General features: G+C 34.6%; 2 protein-coding genes across 2 annotated transcripts; one reads left to right on the top strand and one right to left on the bottom strand.

The window, feature by feature from the left end:
- The first annotated feature begins 564 nt into the window (after positions 1-564).
- Positions 565-5,899, top strand: LOC101250142 (uncharacterized). Its single transcript, XM_004245264.5, has 3 exons — positions 565-835; positions 5,406-5,537; positions 5,657-5,899. Exons 1-3 carry the CDS (start codon positions 698-700, stop codon positions 5,741-5,743), a joined length of 357 nt encoding a protein of 118 aa, XP_004245312.1. The 5' UTR covers positions 565-697; the 3' UTR covers positions 5,744-5,899.
- A 9,024-nt stretch (positions 5,900-14,923) lies between these two features.
- Positions 14,924-15,579, bottom strand: LOC101266962 (mitochondrial import inner membrane translocase subunit PAM16 like 2-like). Its single transcript, XM_069288534.1, has 4 exons — positions 15,522-15,579; positions 15,221-15,351; positions 15,096-15,155; positions 14,924-15,010 (listed from the first exon to the last, which is right to left on the bottom strand). The coding sequence occupies exons 1-4, from the start codon at positions 15,577-15,579 to the stop codon at positions 14,924-14,926; spliced, it is 336 nt and encodes a 111-aa protein (XP_069144635.1).
- Between the last annotated feature and the right edge of the window lie 2,440 nt (positions 15,580-18,019).

Below are 18,019 nucleotides of genomic sequence, written 5' to 3'. Positions count from 1 at the left end.
TTGGTGGATGTAATTACACTGACACATTGTTCAACACAATTACTTTTTGTTGATGGAAACGCTTTGTTATTCTAATGTATAATTATTGATGGATAATTATTGATGAATCTAATTGTTCATCACATATGCAATAAAAAAGAGATAGATCTGTTTATGCTTTTGTTAGTTATTGAGGAAGTTCCTCTATTATTATAAAATAGAACTATTTCTTTCTTTAATTTTTGTTATTTAAAAGTTTTAGAATTCATTAGCTATTTTATTGTTTTTACTCTACTCTATTTCATTTTATTTTCGAATTCATTAGCTTATTTGGTGTTACACTCTTTCTCTTTTGATTACTTAATTTTATGAATAACTATTTATACATGTTGTGACTGTATTTAATTAATTTACGAATATTTATACTAAGTAGCGTGCAATATAAATATATTTTCTATTAAGAAATTCAATTTATTAAGTATGCATACATTTTGTAGTAATTACAATGAACAAACGTGCAACGCACGTTTTCAAAATCTAGTAACTCTAATAAGTGGCAATATTGTAGTATTTTCAAATTGAGGGTTAAAATACCACACATTTATTTTTTTTCATTTCAAAAGGTGTTTTTGGTCTGGAATGGATTTGTTTAGGAATGTGTGGTTATGGTTGGTTTCTTGATAGTGAAAGTGAAAAAACTTAAGCTCAGGCTGCTACAATGGCGGTTTCTATGTTCATAGCTGCTAACATCACTGTGAAGTTGAACTTTCCAATTGTAAAGAAGATGGATAAGGTGCCTATTGAATCCTTCCGTGGTTTCTCCAACCCCGTGCGTTGTTTTCCGGTAGAACAGCAGGTATTCAGAATTCATATCTGGTGTAAGCATGTGTAATTTTTCTTGCTCAATTACGGAGCATTTAAATGGGTTCGAGCTATGAAAGCAGCCACTAATGTTTGTGCTGGCAATGTGGGATGCTTTGTGAACCGGGCTGACTTAATGATGATATTTGAAATTTAATTAATGTTATTGATATTACCTCTAAAGATCAGTATTTGAAGATAAAGCTGTATGCTAAGTATGAAAATGGATTTGCCTGGGAAGAATTTTGTTAAATAGCGGAGTGGATGAGAAATGAATAAAGAGGAAGGTAATAAATTAAAGTTTTTTCATCAAAATATTTAAGGCATATTGTAGTTTAGTAGTTTTGGATGAGAGGGAGTACATAGGAAGAGACTTGGAGAAATAAAATTTGCATCATAGCAAAAAGAGAAGATATATACATGGCAAACACAATACACACATGACTTAAGAACACATATATTTAACACCAGGGAAATGAACTACTGCAATTGTTGATTTATAAAGAATTCGGTCCTTCTGGATATAGGATTTCCGTAGACAATGTACTCCATCCTACTCTGACGTGCTTGCAGCTCACCTGCAATGTAATGCCATAGGCATCTTTCTCTTTTTCTTCGTTCGTGTAACTGCTACATCTCTAACCAAACCTGTACTTCTTTTTTATTTTACTTTGTGGTAGAGTTATTATCCACATCTGAGTGATTGTGCCTCCTACATATTGAGGTCTCGATATCATGAACAAGCATCCACATTATCATGTTTTGCTACTCAGAAATCCACTCTACTGGTGGAGATAGATCTGAGCATATTTCCTCTCCCCCACCCTCGTCTTCTTCCTTCACTCACTTCTTCAATCCTGTAATTCTGTTATCAGCTTCTCTATCTTTCCTGATATAACAGAGAATGCTCATTCATAAATATTTAGGATCAGCCTAGCTGGGTTCGTCTTAGTGCCAAGATTTTTGCGAGTAGTTTAGGGCTATTTGTCCATTGATCTCCAAGCAATGGTCTTGGGAATGTGAAGTAGATAGGTCTCTCATGGATGACTCCACCTGCTCTTGATAAGTGGTTTCTAACAATTTTGACACTAGTGTATCAAAGTAGGGACACCATTTAATCCTATATGTGATTTTTTTGCTAGTAAATACATGAAGAATCTTTTTTACACTCCAATTGTGTTTTGCGTATTTTGTTGCTGGTAAAAACATGAAGAATCTTTTTTTACACTCCAATTATGTTATGCTTACTAAATAATTGCAGTTCTCTACAAAATTGTAGAAAGTACTTTATCTAATTGTATGGACTTTTCATGTACTGCTAGAAGATTACGTCACAAAGTTGCATTCTTTCATTCTCATTAGCAGTAACTGACTCGGCTCTAGCTCCCCTTGTGCATTCCTTGACAAAATAATTGGTGAATATTTCCATCTGTCACATCTTACTGGTTCATGTTTTCACTTTGCCCTAGCTATTCTTTAAGTTGATTATTTCTCAGCTATTCCTGAATCCGAGGCTACTATCTATTTCGAAGTTGTACGGCGGAGTTCTAGATATAGAAGAAACTGAGGGAAACTTCTACATTCCCTCATTGAATTTCGATTCAGATTACCTTTTACTGCACAGTTAATTTACCAGGATGTTCTAATTTTGTTGTGGGTATAACATGTAGTTCCTCTATATTTCTGGGGCACATATGCCTCAGTCTAGTTAGGAAGTAGGCTTCTATTGGACCATGTCTTTTATGAAGTAATAATTTGTTGATACTTCAGGAACATCCTGGTATACAAGTGTTGTAAAGAAATAGAACACCTATAAAAAAAATTCTCTCTGAAAATAAACAGCCAGTCAGCTATATTGTTAGAAAGCTTAAGGTTGCACCAAAAGTTAACTAAGAATGAAGACATGCCCCCACCTACGAAATCATTTCATACTCCATACAAAAAATTTCATCTTTTTTTCCTTCTAAAGTACCCACATCGGAACCACATTTTATGCTCTGCGCCTTCTTTCCTTCTTCTGAAGTCCACCTAAACACCATATCCGAAACTATAGCTAGCATTGTTCAGTGTTCTCCAAACAGATACAACACTGCCCACCACAATCATGTTGCAGCCTGGCAACGCATATATGCTATCTTCCTTTTCTTCAAATCTTCAACTGTAAGGATGGTCCCTTTGCTGTGAACTAGGTGAAAAGAACATGCATTTCTCAGATCTCAGGAGACCATACTAGATGATAAAAATCTGTGGTCTCTCTTCTTTATACACTGTGGTAGGAGGACGTCACCAAAATTTTTCCATCCAAATGTTAAAAGCATATAGTTAAGTAGTGTATTAAAGTATACCCTAACTAACAATCTGAACTTTTGGATGAGAGAGAAAGTTGAATGTCATATAGGAAGAGACTTGGAGAAATAAGATAGCAAAAAGAGAAGATATATACATGTCAAACACAATACACACATGACTTAAGAACACATACATTTAACACCAGGGGAATGAACTACTGCAATTATTGATTCATGAAGAATTCAATCCTTCTAGATATGGGATTTGGTAGACAATGTACTCCATCCTACTCTGATGTGCTTGCAGCTCACCTGCAATGTAATGCCATAGTCATCTTACTCTTTTTCTTCGTTTGTGTAACTGCTACATCTCTAACCAAACCTGTACTTTTTTATTTTTACTTTGTGGTAGAGTTATTATCCACCTCTGAATGATCGTGCCACCTACATGTTGAGGTCTCTGATATCATGAACAAGCATCCACATTATCATGTTTTGCTGTTCCAATATCAACTCTATTGGTGGAGATAGATCTGATCATATTTCCTCTCCTCCACCCTCGTCTTCTTCCTTCACTCACTTTTCCAATCCTGCACTTTCGTTATCAGCTTCTCTATCTGTCCTGATCATTTTTAACAGTTTAGGATCAGCCTAGCTGGGTTCATCCCACTGCCAATATTTTCGCGAGTAGTTTTGGGCTTTTTGTCCATTGATCTCCAAGTAATGGTCTTGGAATGAGACGTAGACAGGTCTCTCATGGATGACTCCACCTGCTCCTGATAACTGGTTTCTAACAATTTTGACACGAATGTATTAAAGTAGATGTGATTTTGTTGCTAGTAAATACATGAAATATCTTTTTTACACTCCAATTATGTTATGCTTACTAAATAATTGCAGCTTTCTACAAAGTTGTAGAAAGTAGTTTATCTAATTCTATGGACTTTTCATGTACTGCTAGATGATTACATCACAAAGTGAATTCTTTCATTCTCATTAGCAGTGCTTGCCTCGCCCCGTGTACAAAATAGTTGGTGAATGTGTAATTTCTATCTGTCATATCTTACTGGTTCATGTTTTCACTTTGCCCTAGCTATTCTTTAAGTTGAATTTATCTCTGCTAGTCAGGAGGCTATCTATTTTTAAGTTGTTCCGCGGAGATACAAAGACAGAAGAAATTGTGGGGAACTTCTGCATTCCCTCATTGAATTTCGTTTCACATTAACTTTTACTGCACAATTAATTTACCGGATGTTCTAACTTTGGTGTGGGTATAACATGAATACCTCATAAGGTTCCTCTAAATTTCTAAGGAACATATGCCTCAGTCTAGTTAGGAAATAGCCTTCTGTTAGACCATATCTTTTATGAATTATAATAATTTGTTGATACTTCAGGAAAATCCTGGTATACAAGTGTTGTAAAGATATAAAACATCTATAATATCACTCTCTGAAAATGAACAGCCAGTCAGCTATATTGTTATATTGCACCAAAAGTTTAACCCCCCCCCCCCCCCACGAAATCATTTCCTAGTCTTAAAGTACCCACATAGGAACCACATTTTATGCTCTGCGCCTTCTTTTCCTTCTTCTGAAGTCCACCTAAACACCATATCCCAAACTATAGCTAGCATTGTTCAGTGTTCCCCAAACAGATACAACACCGTCCACCACAATCATGTTGCAGCCTGGCAATGCATATATGCGATCTTCCTTCTCTTCAAATCTTCAACTGTAAGGATGGCCCTTTGCTGTGAACTTGGTGAAAAGAACAAGCATTTCTTGGAGGTTCCCATACTGATAGATGATAGAAATCTCTGGTCTCTCTTCTTAATAAACTGTGATAGGAGGACGTCAACAAAATACTCCACGGAGCCCCCTTTCATTCCATAATCTTGATACGATAATGTAATCTGTTTCTATTTGGACCATGTTAACATGAGTGTTGCTGGTATCTCGACTAACATGGTGAGATCAACTGGTTAATTATAGTCTAAAATTTCTGATATGTCATTACTATCCTGATCAGTTTGTCTTCTCATGTATTTCTTTTCCGTTTTACAATGACCCCTTTTGGTAGATAGTTTAGATCTGCATTGGTTTAACCACCTCGTTCTAAGTGGAGATACTTCTTCTTCTATTAATATTATCTGCTCTTCGATTTAAGATACTGAATCTTTACATCTTGCCTCATGCAACATATGTGTTCTGTTTCTTGCTTACTGAGACGGTGTGCTGTTTTCAAACTCATTATCCGTCTGTTTTCAATTGAAAGGTTGAGGAAGGAGTCTTATGTGAACCTTGTGGTGGCACTGGGTGGCTGCTCTGTGATTTTTGTAAAGGTCAGAAGACCAATGTGAAATCTGAGACTAACAAAATTTATCGTCGGTGTCCATCATGTAGAGCTGTAAGTTTTTTTTTTACTATATTCCTATATTAATTTCTAGGAATTGTAATCATCTCACATTCTATTATTTTTCGATGGAAGATAATCTCAATAAGTTTTTTCTTGATGTTACCGCGCAGGTGGGATACTTATTGTGCACAAAATGCAAAGTTTTCAAATGTGTTACCTTTCCAAATGATGAAGATGGTGAAGTTCTCAGTTTTTGAACTTGTCAGATTCATCTCGACTAATTATCATACATTTAGTTTTATTGACTTGGAAGTTCATCGCAATGTGTCAATATGTAATTTTTCATGATATTTTTGTAGTCAATTACCACGAAAGAAAGTGAAATAAAACAGTTTAGAACTACAATTTTTTGAGATCTTACGCATTATTATAGTCTTACATATCATTGCATAATTATTATTTTTATAAAAGTTCCCAATTTGTGGGACAAGTTAGGATGAAAATGGAATTTAAATTGGCTAATACTCACTCTTCTATCAGTATTAGATATCATGTTGTATCTAAAAAAAAATTGGATTTTAATGTATTTAGGAATTTAAATTGGCTAATATTTTTGTAATCAATTATCACTTTTTTTTTCTTTTTATTGTATTTGATTTAATTGGTTGAATTCAGTTAATTTGAATCGAGTATAATGGGTTTGTTGATTAACTTACATAAATTAAAATGTATCAATAGATGATAGCCACGTATTTAAAATTTTTTATCTATTATAATAAAAGTGGACATTATTAAACTCAAATATGAATAGTAGAGATATTTAGGAGCCAAATGCCCGCTTTCTAGAAAAATGGAGATTGAGATTTAACTTTGGTCAGTTCTAATTTCTTAATGAATTTGTAATTGGATGGAAGGGTGAAATCGCTAAGCCTAAAAATAAATTTATTTCATATCTTAAGCAGAGGCGGAGCCAATAGTATGTTAGGGGTTTATCCGCATTAATAGATGTCGAACCACTTTCAATTAATTCATAATTCACATGTTTAGTTTTTTAGATTTTAAACATTTATTACTAATCTTAACTCCATCACTGATGAGGTGATTTCAAAAGAGTGTGTATCACTTACTCTGTTATGAATATGTAGTTCCCAAATTATTTCGAGTAGGGGGGGGGGGGGGGTAGAGGGGAGGCCTCGGGGCGTGCGCCCTGAGGACTCTCGAGGTGGGGGGGGGGGGGGGTAGGGAGGGTCCTCGGGGCATGCGCACCGAGGACTCTCGGGGGTAGGGAGGGTCCTCGGGGCGTGTGCACTGAGGACTCTCGGGGGGTGGAGTAGGGGGGTCCTTGAGGAGTGCGCCCTTAGGACTCTCGGGGGGTGGGGTAGGGTAGGGGGAGGGTCCTCGGGGCGTGACTAAATGTGATTTTGTTTCTAGCTACCAGTGTGCATTCGTGTACAAAAATAATTGGTGGATGTGTAATTTCATATCGGATTTTGACTTAGAGGCGTTCCGTCATAATCCAGCACACGGTAGCTTCGCGCCACTGGCTTTTCAACCAAGCGCGATGGCCTATTGTGTGAATCAACGGTTCCTCTCGTACTAGGTTGAATTACTATGCGACACTGTCATCAGTAGAGTAAAACTAATTTGTCTCACGCCGGTCTAAACCCAGCTTACGTTCCCTATTGGTGGGTGAACATCCTACACTTGGTGAATATTTCTCAGATATTCCTGAGGCTACTATCTATTTCTAAGTTGTTCCGCAGAGATATAGAGACAGAAGAAAAGCTGAGGGGAACTACTGCATTCCCTCATTGAAGAACATATCATTTATGAAGTATAATTTGTTGATACTTCAGGAAAATACTGGTATACAAGTGTTAGAACATGCATTTCTTGGAGGTTCCCATACTGATAGATAAATGATAGAAATCTATGGTTTCTCTTCTTAATAACCTGTGTGACCGATCACAAAGCAATGATCCACAAGTGATGGGATATAAGAAATTTTCGCAATTAGAGAAACTTTTGAGATAGGATGTAATTTCAAGATTTATGTGATTTTCCCTAATTATAATGGAGATTGTATATGTAAGATCAATATGAAAGGACAAAGTCATCATTTACAATTTCATGCCAACTTCAAATGTTCTTTTATTTTTAGTTAGAGCTTCAAATGTTATATTAGCTCATACTACTGCAGTCCGCAGTACCTTGACTATTTACATTTGATTATATGTCTTTGTTGAATATGACTTAGGCCTAACTCACACCCCAAACATCGGGTGAGATAGGACCTGCCTGATATCATGTTAAATTAGGTCTAACGTCTAACTTACACCTCAAAAGCTATCTTAAAGGAACAAGGATTGTCCAAACCTCATAAGGAAGTCCACCCATCTCATTAACCACCGATATGGGACTTTGGTCATTCTTTAACTGTTCTGTTTCAAGGTTGTGATATTTATTTACATTCATCATTGTAATGTTGTTGCTTTAATTCTCAACTGAGGAACATATAAGTGAAATAGGATAAATTGCAAACTATTCATTTGAATTTATGTGGTCGGAGGTTCACCGAGGCCCAAGGGTATGACCCGGTGATCAATGAAGTGAGTTAAGAATCATGACTCATGAGGTCTCAGGTTTGAGTTTAGGTTGGTATATTGGTGATTCATTAACTTACATTCTTGGTTGTGAATTGTTTGTTGTCCTGTTCTCTTTGGATTTGTAAATTTATTATGATTTTCAGACTGCATGACTATTTATCTGATTAAATTAACTATGTTATCATCGAAGTCAATTTGCCAGCCATATGGAAAATATACATTTAATTAGCAGAGACTGATTGTATTTGGTTGCTTGTGCAAACTGTTTTTTTGTTTGTTGAGAATCCAATGATTTGAAGGCCGGCCGAAAAATTGTAATTATATAGTTAAATTGATGTCATAATGGTCCCAAAAATGGCGAGGCGATTGCTGAATGCCTCTCTGAATTGCAATCTGAATCTCATGAGAATCAGCAGAAAGCTCTGCTAACTTCGGTTTCAATCACAAAGGTGAGTCCTCAAAATCAAAACTTGTTAATGCAAACAAATGGTGTTGTTTCTACCTTTCTCAGCTTATCGATGTCTCCATCATCAACTATTATTCAACTCCTATGTAGTTTGGCGATACTATGCTTGCTGGCGAGGTTTGAAGAGGGACTAACTGCTTTGAAAGAGATGGATAAAATCGTAGCATTACTAATCGAAATTTTGAAGGGGAAATGTATGTTGAGTAAAGAGGGAGCTGCTGATATTTTACTCTGTTTATTCGATGGAAGTGAGGGATGCATACGAGATGCTTTGAGGCTGCCTGAGTTTTCGTCTGTACTAGCTGATCACTCGGTTAGAGGGTCAGTGAGAGCTTGAGAGAAGGCTAGTTTACTCATGAAGAAACTAATGGAAGCTAACATGGATGCTGTTTATGGTGATCCTGGCAACAAAACAGCTGCATATTTGCAATGGTAGTACGACATAATGTCCGTAGATGTAGATTCTGGATTAAATTTAGTTTCATTGACAACTAGGTAAGTCATCATTTGCAGCAAGAATATACACTAAACATCAGCACTAATTTTCTTATTTTGTTTCTGGTTCTTTAAGTTTGTTATGTACATTTGATTGGAGGTAAAAACTCCCGTTTTTAGCTTTTCGCTCAAACAAGTTCTCATACTTCTGTAAGAAAAATGTGTCACAAGATAATGGCAAACACTTAAACAAACCTGCATAATTTCTTCCCATGATGAACTGTCTTGCCTCTGCTTCCATCATGGTTTTGCTAGCTCTTCGAGGTAAAATAATTCATTTTTCATTGACCTCAATCACATTAGCCACATTTGAACTATGCAAAACAAAGGACTAAATCACACTTGTTCCGAACTTTGTGGAAATACAAAATCAGACAAGACTAGAAATGTTCATGTACAACAAAGGATAAAATGAGAAAAGGTCGTTTGAGAAAGTTTAATCATGTCCTATGTTGACCTCTGATGCACTAATCCATGAATGTGAAACTATAATCAGAATGTGTTAAGAGAAAGAGGTAAACCTACAATCTCTTGGAATTTATGCATATTTAGCATAACTAGTTGAAATTATAGTTTAGTCATGTTGGGAAGTTGACATTAGGTCTAATGTTTGCTTAGAGCTTGTTAATGTTTTGCATATTAATAGAAAATGTGCAACTCTAGTGATGGATAACTTAAATTGTTGAGTATTCGAATTGGACGGGTCCATATTGTGCAAAGATTCAGATCCAACAAGTCTGGGATCTAAGTCTTTTTTTCTCTTTTTGCTTCCTTGATGACTCAAATTATAACCTTATTTTTTTTAAGAGAATATCTTTTAGAGATGATTTTTTTTTAATTGCGTATTTTTTTGAAATCTACATGGTAAACCCAATTTCCTTATCCGATTTTACTTTCATTTTTTCCTTATATATGATCAAAAACCGATAAATGTAAAACTATAAATCTTATGTAAAGTTTGTTCGCATAGATATCAAAAATATAAGCAGATTGAAAAAAAAAATCGTCTCAATCGGACATCGGAGGCATGATTTATGCCCGTTTGAAGTTCAAAAATTCACAACTATCCCTTTTACGTTATATGAGGTGACACTTCATGACCGTAACTTTTGACTTGAATATCTTTTAGAGACGATTATTTTTTAAAATTGCTTATTTTTTCGATATCTATGTGGTAAACTCAATTCCCTTATCCGATTTGACTTTCATTTTTTTCTTAAAATTTTATCCTATATTTGGTCAAAAACTGATAAGTGTAAAACTATAAATCATATGTGGTGTTTTTTGCGTAGATATCGAAAAAAATAAAAAGATTAAAAAAATTGCCTCAATCAAACATCGGAGGCACGATTTATATACGTTTGAAGTTCAAAAATTCACAACTACCCTTTTTACGTTACATTTGGTGAAACTTCAAATGAACGTAACTTTTGCCTCGAATATCTTTTAGAGTCTATTCTTTTTTTAAAGTTGCTTATTTTTTAGAGATCTACATGGTAAACTCAATTCCCTTGTCCGATTTTACTTTCATTTTTTCCTTATAGTTTTACCCTATATATGGTCAAAAACCATTTTCTCGAGTAGATATCGAAAAAATATGCATATTCAATAAAAAAAAATTGTCTCGATCGGACATCGGACGCACGATTTATGTCCACTTGAAGATTCAAAATTCACATCTACCTTTTACGTTACATTTGGTATTTGGTGAAACTTCAAATGACTGTAACTTTTGCCTCGAATATCTTTTAAATAAAGGCAATTCTTTTTTTAAAAGTTGCTTATTTGTTTGAGATCTACGTGGTAAACTTAATTCCCTTATCCTATTTAACTTTCCTTTTTTCCTTATAATTTTACCCTATATATGTGATCAAAAATCGATAAATGTAAAACTATAAATCCTAACTCGGTGTGTAGTATTTTTTAGCGTAGATATCGAAAAAATAAGCAGGTTGAAAAGAAAATCACCTCAATCGGACAACGGAGGCACGACTTTTGTCCGTTTGAAATTCAAAAATTCACAACTACCGCTTTTACGTTACATTTGGTGAAACTTCAAATGATGGTATCTTTTGCTGCAAATATCTTTTAAAGGCGATTCTTTTTTTAAAGTTGCTTATTTTTTCTACATCTACTGGTAAATTCAATTCCCTTATCCGATTTGACTTTAACTTTTTTCTTATAATATTACCCTATATTTGGTCAAAAATCGATAAATATTAAACTATAAATTCTATCTCAGTGTGTGGTGTTTTTTCGTGTAGATATATAAAAATAAGCAGATTGAAAAAAATCACCTCGATCGGACATTGGAGACACGATTTTTAGTTCAAAAATTCACAACTACCCCTTTTACCTTACATTTGGTGAAACTTGAATGACCGTAACTTTCGCCTCGAATATCTTTTAAAGGCTTTTTGCCTCGAATATCTTTTAGAGGCAATTTTTTAAAGTTGCTTATTTTTATCTACGTGGTAAACTCAATTCTCTTATCCGATTTGACTTTCACTGTTTCCTATAATTTTACCATATATTTGATCCAAAATCATTAAATGTGAAACCGTAATCTTATATCAAGGTGTGGTATATTTTCGCGTAGATATTGAAAAAATAAGCAGATTGAATAAAAAAATCGCCTCGATCGGACATTGGAGACACGATTTATGTTTGTTTGAATTTCAAAAATTCACAACTACTCCTTTTACGTTACATTTGGTGAAAATTTAAATATCTTTTAGGGGCGATTCTTTTTCAAAGTTGCTTATTTTTTCAAGATCTACGTGATAAATTTAATCCCCTTATCCGATTTGACATTCATTATTTTCTTATAATTTAACCCTATATATAGTCAAAAACTAATAAATTTAAACTATAAATCTTATCTTAGTGTGTGATATTTTTTCGCATAGATATCGAAAAATAAGCAAATTGATAAAAAAATTACCTCGATCGGACATCGGAGGCACCATTATGTCCGTTTGAAGTTCAAAAATTCACAAGTACCCCTTTTACCTTACATTTGGTGAAACTTAAAATGACCGATAATTTTTAGAAGCGATTCTTCTTTTAAACTTGCTTATTTTTTTTAGATCTATATGGTAGACCCAATCCCTTTGATCTATTTGACTTCGTTTTTTCCTTATAATTTTGCCCTATTTATGGTCAAAAACCGATAAACGTAAAACTATAAGTCCTTTGGAAATGCGTGGGGTTGTTTCGCATAGATATCGACAAAATAATCAGGTTGGAAAAAAATTGGCTCGATCGGACATGGAATGCACGTTTCATGTCTGTTTAAAGTTCAATTTTTCACAAGTAATCCTTTAAAGTCACATTTCGTGAAACTTCAAATGGCCGTAGATTTTTAGTTGGGCATCTTTTTGGGGCGATTTTTTTTAAACTTGCTTATTTTTTTGAGATCTACACATTGGACCCAATCCCTTTGACCGATTTGACTTTTGATTTTTCTTTATAATTTTGCCCTATATATGGTCAAAAACCGATAAACGTAAAACTATAAGTCCTATGGAAGTGCGTGATATTTTTTTTGCATAGATATCGAAAGACTAATCAAGTTGGAAAAAAACTGACTCGATCGGACTTCGGATGCGCGTTTTATATCCGTTTGAAGTTTAAATTTTCACAAGTACCTCTTTAAAGTCACATTATGTGAAACTTCAAATGGCCGTAGATTTTTTCCTCGAGCATCTTTTTGGGGCGATTCTTTTTTTAAACTTGCTTATTTTTTTGATATCTACGCAGCAGACCTAATCCCTTTGACCGATTTTCCATTCCTTTTTTTCCTTATAATTTTGCCCTATGTATGGTCAAAAACTAATAAAGATAAACTATAAGTCCTATGGCAGTGCGTGGTATTTTTCGTGTAGATATCAAAAAGATAATCAGGTTGAAAAAATCGGCTCGATCGGACATCGGATGCGCGTTTTATGTCCGTTTGAAATTCAAATTTTCACTAGTACTCCTTTAAATTCACATTTCGTGAAAGTTCAAATGGCCGTAGATTTTTCCTCGAGCATCTTTTGGGGGCGATTCTTTTTTAAAACTTGCTTATTTTTTTGAGATATACGCGGTAGACCTAATTCCTTTGACCGATTTGACTTTCGATTTTTCATTATAATTTTGCCCTATATATGGTCAAAAATTGATAAACGTAAAACTATAAGTCCATGACAGTGCGTGGTATTTTTTTCGCATAGATATCAAAAAAATAATCATGTTTGAAAAAAAATCAGCTCGAACGGACATCGAATGCGAGTTTTATGTCCGTTTGAAGTTCAAATTTTCACTAGTACTCCTTTAAAATCACATTTCGTGAAACTTCAAATGACCGTAGATTTTTACTCGAGCATCTTTTGGGGGCGATTCTTTTTCAAAACTTGCTTGTTTTTTTTAGATTTACGCGGTAGACCTAATCCCTTTGACCGATTTGACTTTCGATTTTTCATTATAATTTTGACCTATATATGGTCAAAAACCGATAAACGTAAAATTAGAAGTCCTATTGCAGTGCGTGTTATTTTTTTGCGTAGATATAAAAAAAATAATCATGTTGAAAAAAAAATCAGCTCGAACTGACATCGGATGCGAGTTTTATGTCCGTTTGAAGTTTAAATTTTTAAAAATACCCCTTTAAAGTTACATTTCGTGAAACTTCAAATAGTCGTAGATTTTTCCTCGAGCATCTTTTTGGGAGATTCTTTTTTAAAACTTGCTTATTTTTTGAGATCTATGCGGTACACCCAATTCCTTTGACCGATTTGACTTTTGATATTTCCTTATAATTTTGCCCTATATATGGTCAAAAATCCATAAATGTAAAACTATAAGTCCTATGGCAGTGCGTGGTGTTTTTTCCCATAGATATCAAAAAAATAATCAAGTTGGAAAAAAAATCGGCTCGATCGAACATCGAATGCGCGTTTTATGTTCATTTGAAGTTCAAATTTTCACAAGTACTTCTTTAAAGTCACATTTCGTGAAACTTCAAATGGCCGTAGATTTTTTCTCGAGCATCTTTTGTGGCGATTCTTTTTGTAAACTTGCTTACTTTTTCGAGATTTACGTGGTAGACCCAATCTCTTTGACCTATTTGACATATATTTTTTCTTATAATTTTGCCCCAATTATCATACATTTAATTTTATTGACTTGCAAGTTCATCACAATGTGTGAATATGTAATTTTTCCTGATATTTTTGTAACCAATTACCACAAAAGAAAGTGAAATAAAACAGTTCAGAACTACAATTCTTTGTGATCTCACGCATTATTATAGTGCTACAGATTATTGCATAATTATTTTTTTATAAAGGTTCCCAATTTGTGGGAGTTTGGCAAGCTGGGATGAAAAAGGAATTTAAATTGGCTAATACTTTTCTATCAGTATTAGATATGATGTTGTGTCTAAATTTTTTTTTGTTATGTCATAGGTAATTTAAGTTTTAATTGATAAAAACTTACTCGCACGTGATATTTATATTAAATCATATAAATTTACCACGATTAGGAGATTTGATAAGCGAAAGACCTTTATTGATTTGATATAAACTATTGGAGTTAGTACGAATTTGTCATTTTCTACATGTATTTTCGAACTATTTGCTCCTTTGTGACGATACATATAGTTTCCAACAAAAAATAAGCTCGTATAAGAGGCATTTGCCTTGCCTTTTAAACTACAATGAATTTTATGCATCACGATACTTTATCATCAAAACAATGCAAGGTAACATATAAGATGCTTGAATAATGAAAACAATTTAATATAATGGTCGAAAATGTTATCGGGTTTTTTCAACTTCTTTTCTTGTAAGCTACTCAATAAATTGATCCCTTTGTACACATTCATACTACAAAATGGTGTGAGTGTGTTGTGTTGTTTGTGATGTCTCTAACACACTCACCACCACATTGAAGTTCTTAAACAGAAACTTCAACTGCTATCACCAAGCAAGAATATAGACTAAACATCAGCACTAATTTTCTTATTTTGTTTCTGGTTCTTTAAGTTTGTAAAAGTACATTTGATTGAAGGTAAAAACTCTCGTTTTTAGCATTTCGCTCAAACAAGCTCTCATAATTCTGCAAGAAAAATGAGATGCAATGTATTAATGTGTCACAAGATAATGGCAAACACTTAAACAAACCTGCACAATTTTTTTCCAAGATGAATCCTCTGTGACACCAAGAATCTGTCTTGCCTCTGCTTCCGTCATGGTTTTGCTAGCTGCTTTTATATTCTGCACTGCTTCTTGAGCAACACCATTCTTCGAGGCATCTGCCATCAGGATAGAGTAAGTACAAAGTGTGCAAGATGTGCATGGAAGCAAGAGAAAACAAAACAAACCAAACATCCCAACAGCCCCCAAAATACTTATGATGCAGAACAGAACGACTCAGATTAATTATTTTCAAAAGAACAGGAACATGAATTCAGAAGATACTTACTAGACAATGCCTGACGATATGCTTGAACAAAAGCCCTTGCCAATATAGAAGAGCCCATTACAATTAAATTAGCAAGAATTTTTGCAGCCTGTCTCAAGATCAACATCATGATTGTATAGTTGCCAAAATAAGATACCATTTCAAGTAAGAACCGTGTTGGTGAAAGAGTTTCAAACTTTATGATTTTACTTTGTTTACGAGGGGGATTACTCTGCCTGGGGGAGCTCGGGCAAAAGAGGAGGGGTGCAATAGCCAATGTAAAACTAGTCAATTAATATGAATCCTCAACAATACTTTGTCTAGGGGGCAGAGGGGAGGTCACATGATTATTCATTAAACTATTTTTACTTAGCCATCAAATATGGTTGCCAGTGCAACCTAGCTAAGTAACGGAAACATAATTAACAATGGCAGAAGGAACGAAAGCATACTGGAGACAAATACTTTGAAAAGCTTAGAGGTAAAAACTAGATGCTGAACTAAATAATTCATTTTTCATTGACCTCAATCACATTAGCCATATTTGAACTAAACAGTGACTACCCTTAAAAGATTAACTGGAACACTGCAAAACAAAGGACTAAATCACACTTATTCAGAACTTTGTGGATATACAAAATCAGACAAGACTAGAAATGTTCGTGTGCAGCAGAAGGGACAAGTAACACCCGTAGAGGATAAAAGGAGAGAAGGTCGTTTGAGAAGGTTTAATCATGTCCTATGTTGATCTCTGATGCACTAATCTATAAATGTGAAACTATAATCAGAATGTGTTAAGAGAAAGAGGTAAACCTACAATCTCTTGGAATTTATGCATATTTAGCAAAATTAATTAGAGCATAACTAGTTGAAATTACAGTTTAGTCATGTTGAAAAGTTTACATTAGGTCTACTGTTTGCTTAGCAAAACAATAGTTAAGGATTCAGATACAACAAGTCTGGGATAAAGTCTTTTTTGTGTTTTTGTCAGCTAATCTCCACCCCTAAAAATCCCCCACCATGATATTTTTTCTCATTTTGCTCCATTTGCTAATTATAATGTAAATGATTTGATCAGTATTGGGAGATCAATACAACTAGAGTATACCAAAAGAGCAGAGAAACCCGCACATCCAGCATTGCGCTCTTACCACTACCAAAAGCTTGAGTTGAATATCATCCAGATTTATATCTTTTAGAAGGACAGTTATAGGAGATAAGGAATCATGTCTACAAAAACCTAAGAGTCATTTCATTAAGCACAAAGGTGGTGACTAACATTTTGAGTCCCAAAACATACATCAACGTTTCCCTCCTCCCTCCATAATGAAACAGTGTATCAATTTGATATTGGTTGAAGAATTAAAAATCAAAGATCCAAACATTATTAAAAGATTTTAAAGACTTCTATAAACCAGCTAAACAATTAAAGAAAACCCAACAACCCAACCAAACAATGATAATCAAATTCAAGGAAGAATGGATCGGCAAGCATATCCTGGAAAACATTATACCAATAAATAATAAATAAGATGACAGTAGAACATACCATTGCTGATATACTAAGGTGGCTCTAACCAGGAAATCGGCAATGTGCAACCTAAGAAACGACCAAACAACATGGAAGATCAATCAGATTCAAGAATCAAAATCTACTTGAATGCATATATGACTAGTTCCCAGTAAGATAAATTATTAATAGCGAAAACAGAAGAAGCTAGAATCTGAGCATCAAATGTTTCCCTTTGTTTTTGAATAGTTAAACATGCACGCAGTTAATCATCAACGAGTTTGGAGAAAGCAGCAACACAAATATCCGGATTAGAAAAAAATCTTACTGACAACATATCAGACTAAAAGTATCACGGCAAAGAAATAATTCCTTCATGAGTCTTCCATGCTATGCATTTTCTTCCACTCACTTACTCCCTCCCTTATAATTTATTTATCTTACTTTCCTTTTAGCCCGTATACGAAATAATTTTTTTACGGGGAAGTGTTTGATCAAGCTATTGAGTGTGAATGGTGTCTGCAATACTGTCAATCTTGCTGCCAAACTGGACCTATTTGCAATGTTAAACCACATAAACAGGACCTTAAACAGAATAAACCAAAGCAGACAAAAAGTAGGAGTAAGAAAAATCAGCAGATATGGATAAATAAACAAGATCAGCCAGCTGTTGGGACTGAAGCAGGACCAGAGGTTGTAACCCATATAGTGAATGATGAGGGATGGAAACAAGTAAAGGGGAAGTCTACCAGCAAACACCTTGTTGGCACCAGTCAAGAGAGAGCCCAAGGTGATTTTAATAATTGCTTTAGTCCACTGCAGGAGACTACTTTCCAGCAGGTATTTCAAGTTGCAATGGACGTACGTGGTAGAAAGGGGGCAGAGTAGCAGACACGGAGGGGACAAGACTCCTGATTCACCCTTACCGAAAACTCAATGATAGTAGCCTCCTGGAATGTAAGGGGCTTCAATAAGCAGTTCAAACACAAAGAGCTGCCTTGAGTAATAA

Source organism: Solanum lycopersicum, chromosome 8 (assembly GCF_036512215.1).
Source record: "Solanum lycopersicum chromosome 8, SLM_r2.1".
Lineage (NCBI taxonomy): Eukaryota > Viridiplantae > Streptophyta > Magnoliopsida > Solanales > Solanaceae > Solanum > Solanum lycopersicum.
Note: the sequence above shows the minus strand (reverse complement) of the source record. Positions and strands in the feature narration are given on the sequence as shown.

Excerpts from the sequence above, each read along its gene's own strand:
- LOC101250142 (XM_004245264.5), top strand. The coding sequence starts at position 698 with ATGGCGGTTTCTATGTTCATAGCTGCTAACATCACTGTGAAGTTGAAC. Across the intron at positions 836-5,405 it reads GTTTTCCGGTAGAACAGCAG|GTTGAGGAAGGAGTCTTATG; the intron begins GTATTCAGAATT and ends TTCAATTGAAAG. Across the intron at positions 5,538-5,656 it reads GGTGTCCATCATGTAGAGCT|GTGGGATACTTATTGTGCAC; the intron begins GTAAGTTTTTTT and ends GTTACCGCGCAG.
- LOC101266962 (XM_069288534.1), bottom strand. The coding sequence starts at position 15,579 with ATGGGCTCTTCTATATTGGCAAGGGCTTTTGTTCAAGCATATCGTCAG. Across the intron at positions 15,352-15,521 it reads ATATCGTCAGGCATTGTCTA|ATGCCTCGAAGAATGGTGTT; the intron begins GTAAGTATCTTC and ends TCCTGATGGCAG. Across the intron at positions 15,156-15,220 it reads CTTGGAAAAAAATTGTGCAG|AATTATGAGAGCTTGTTTGA; the intron begins GTTTGTTTAAGT and ends TTTTTCTTGCAG.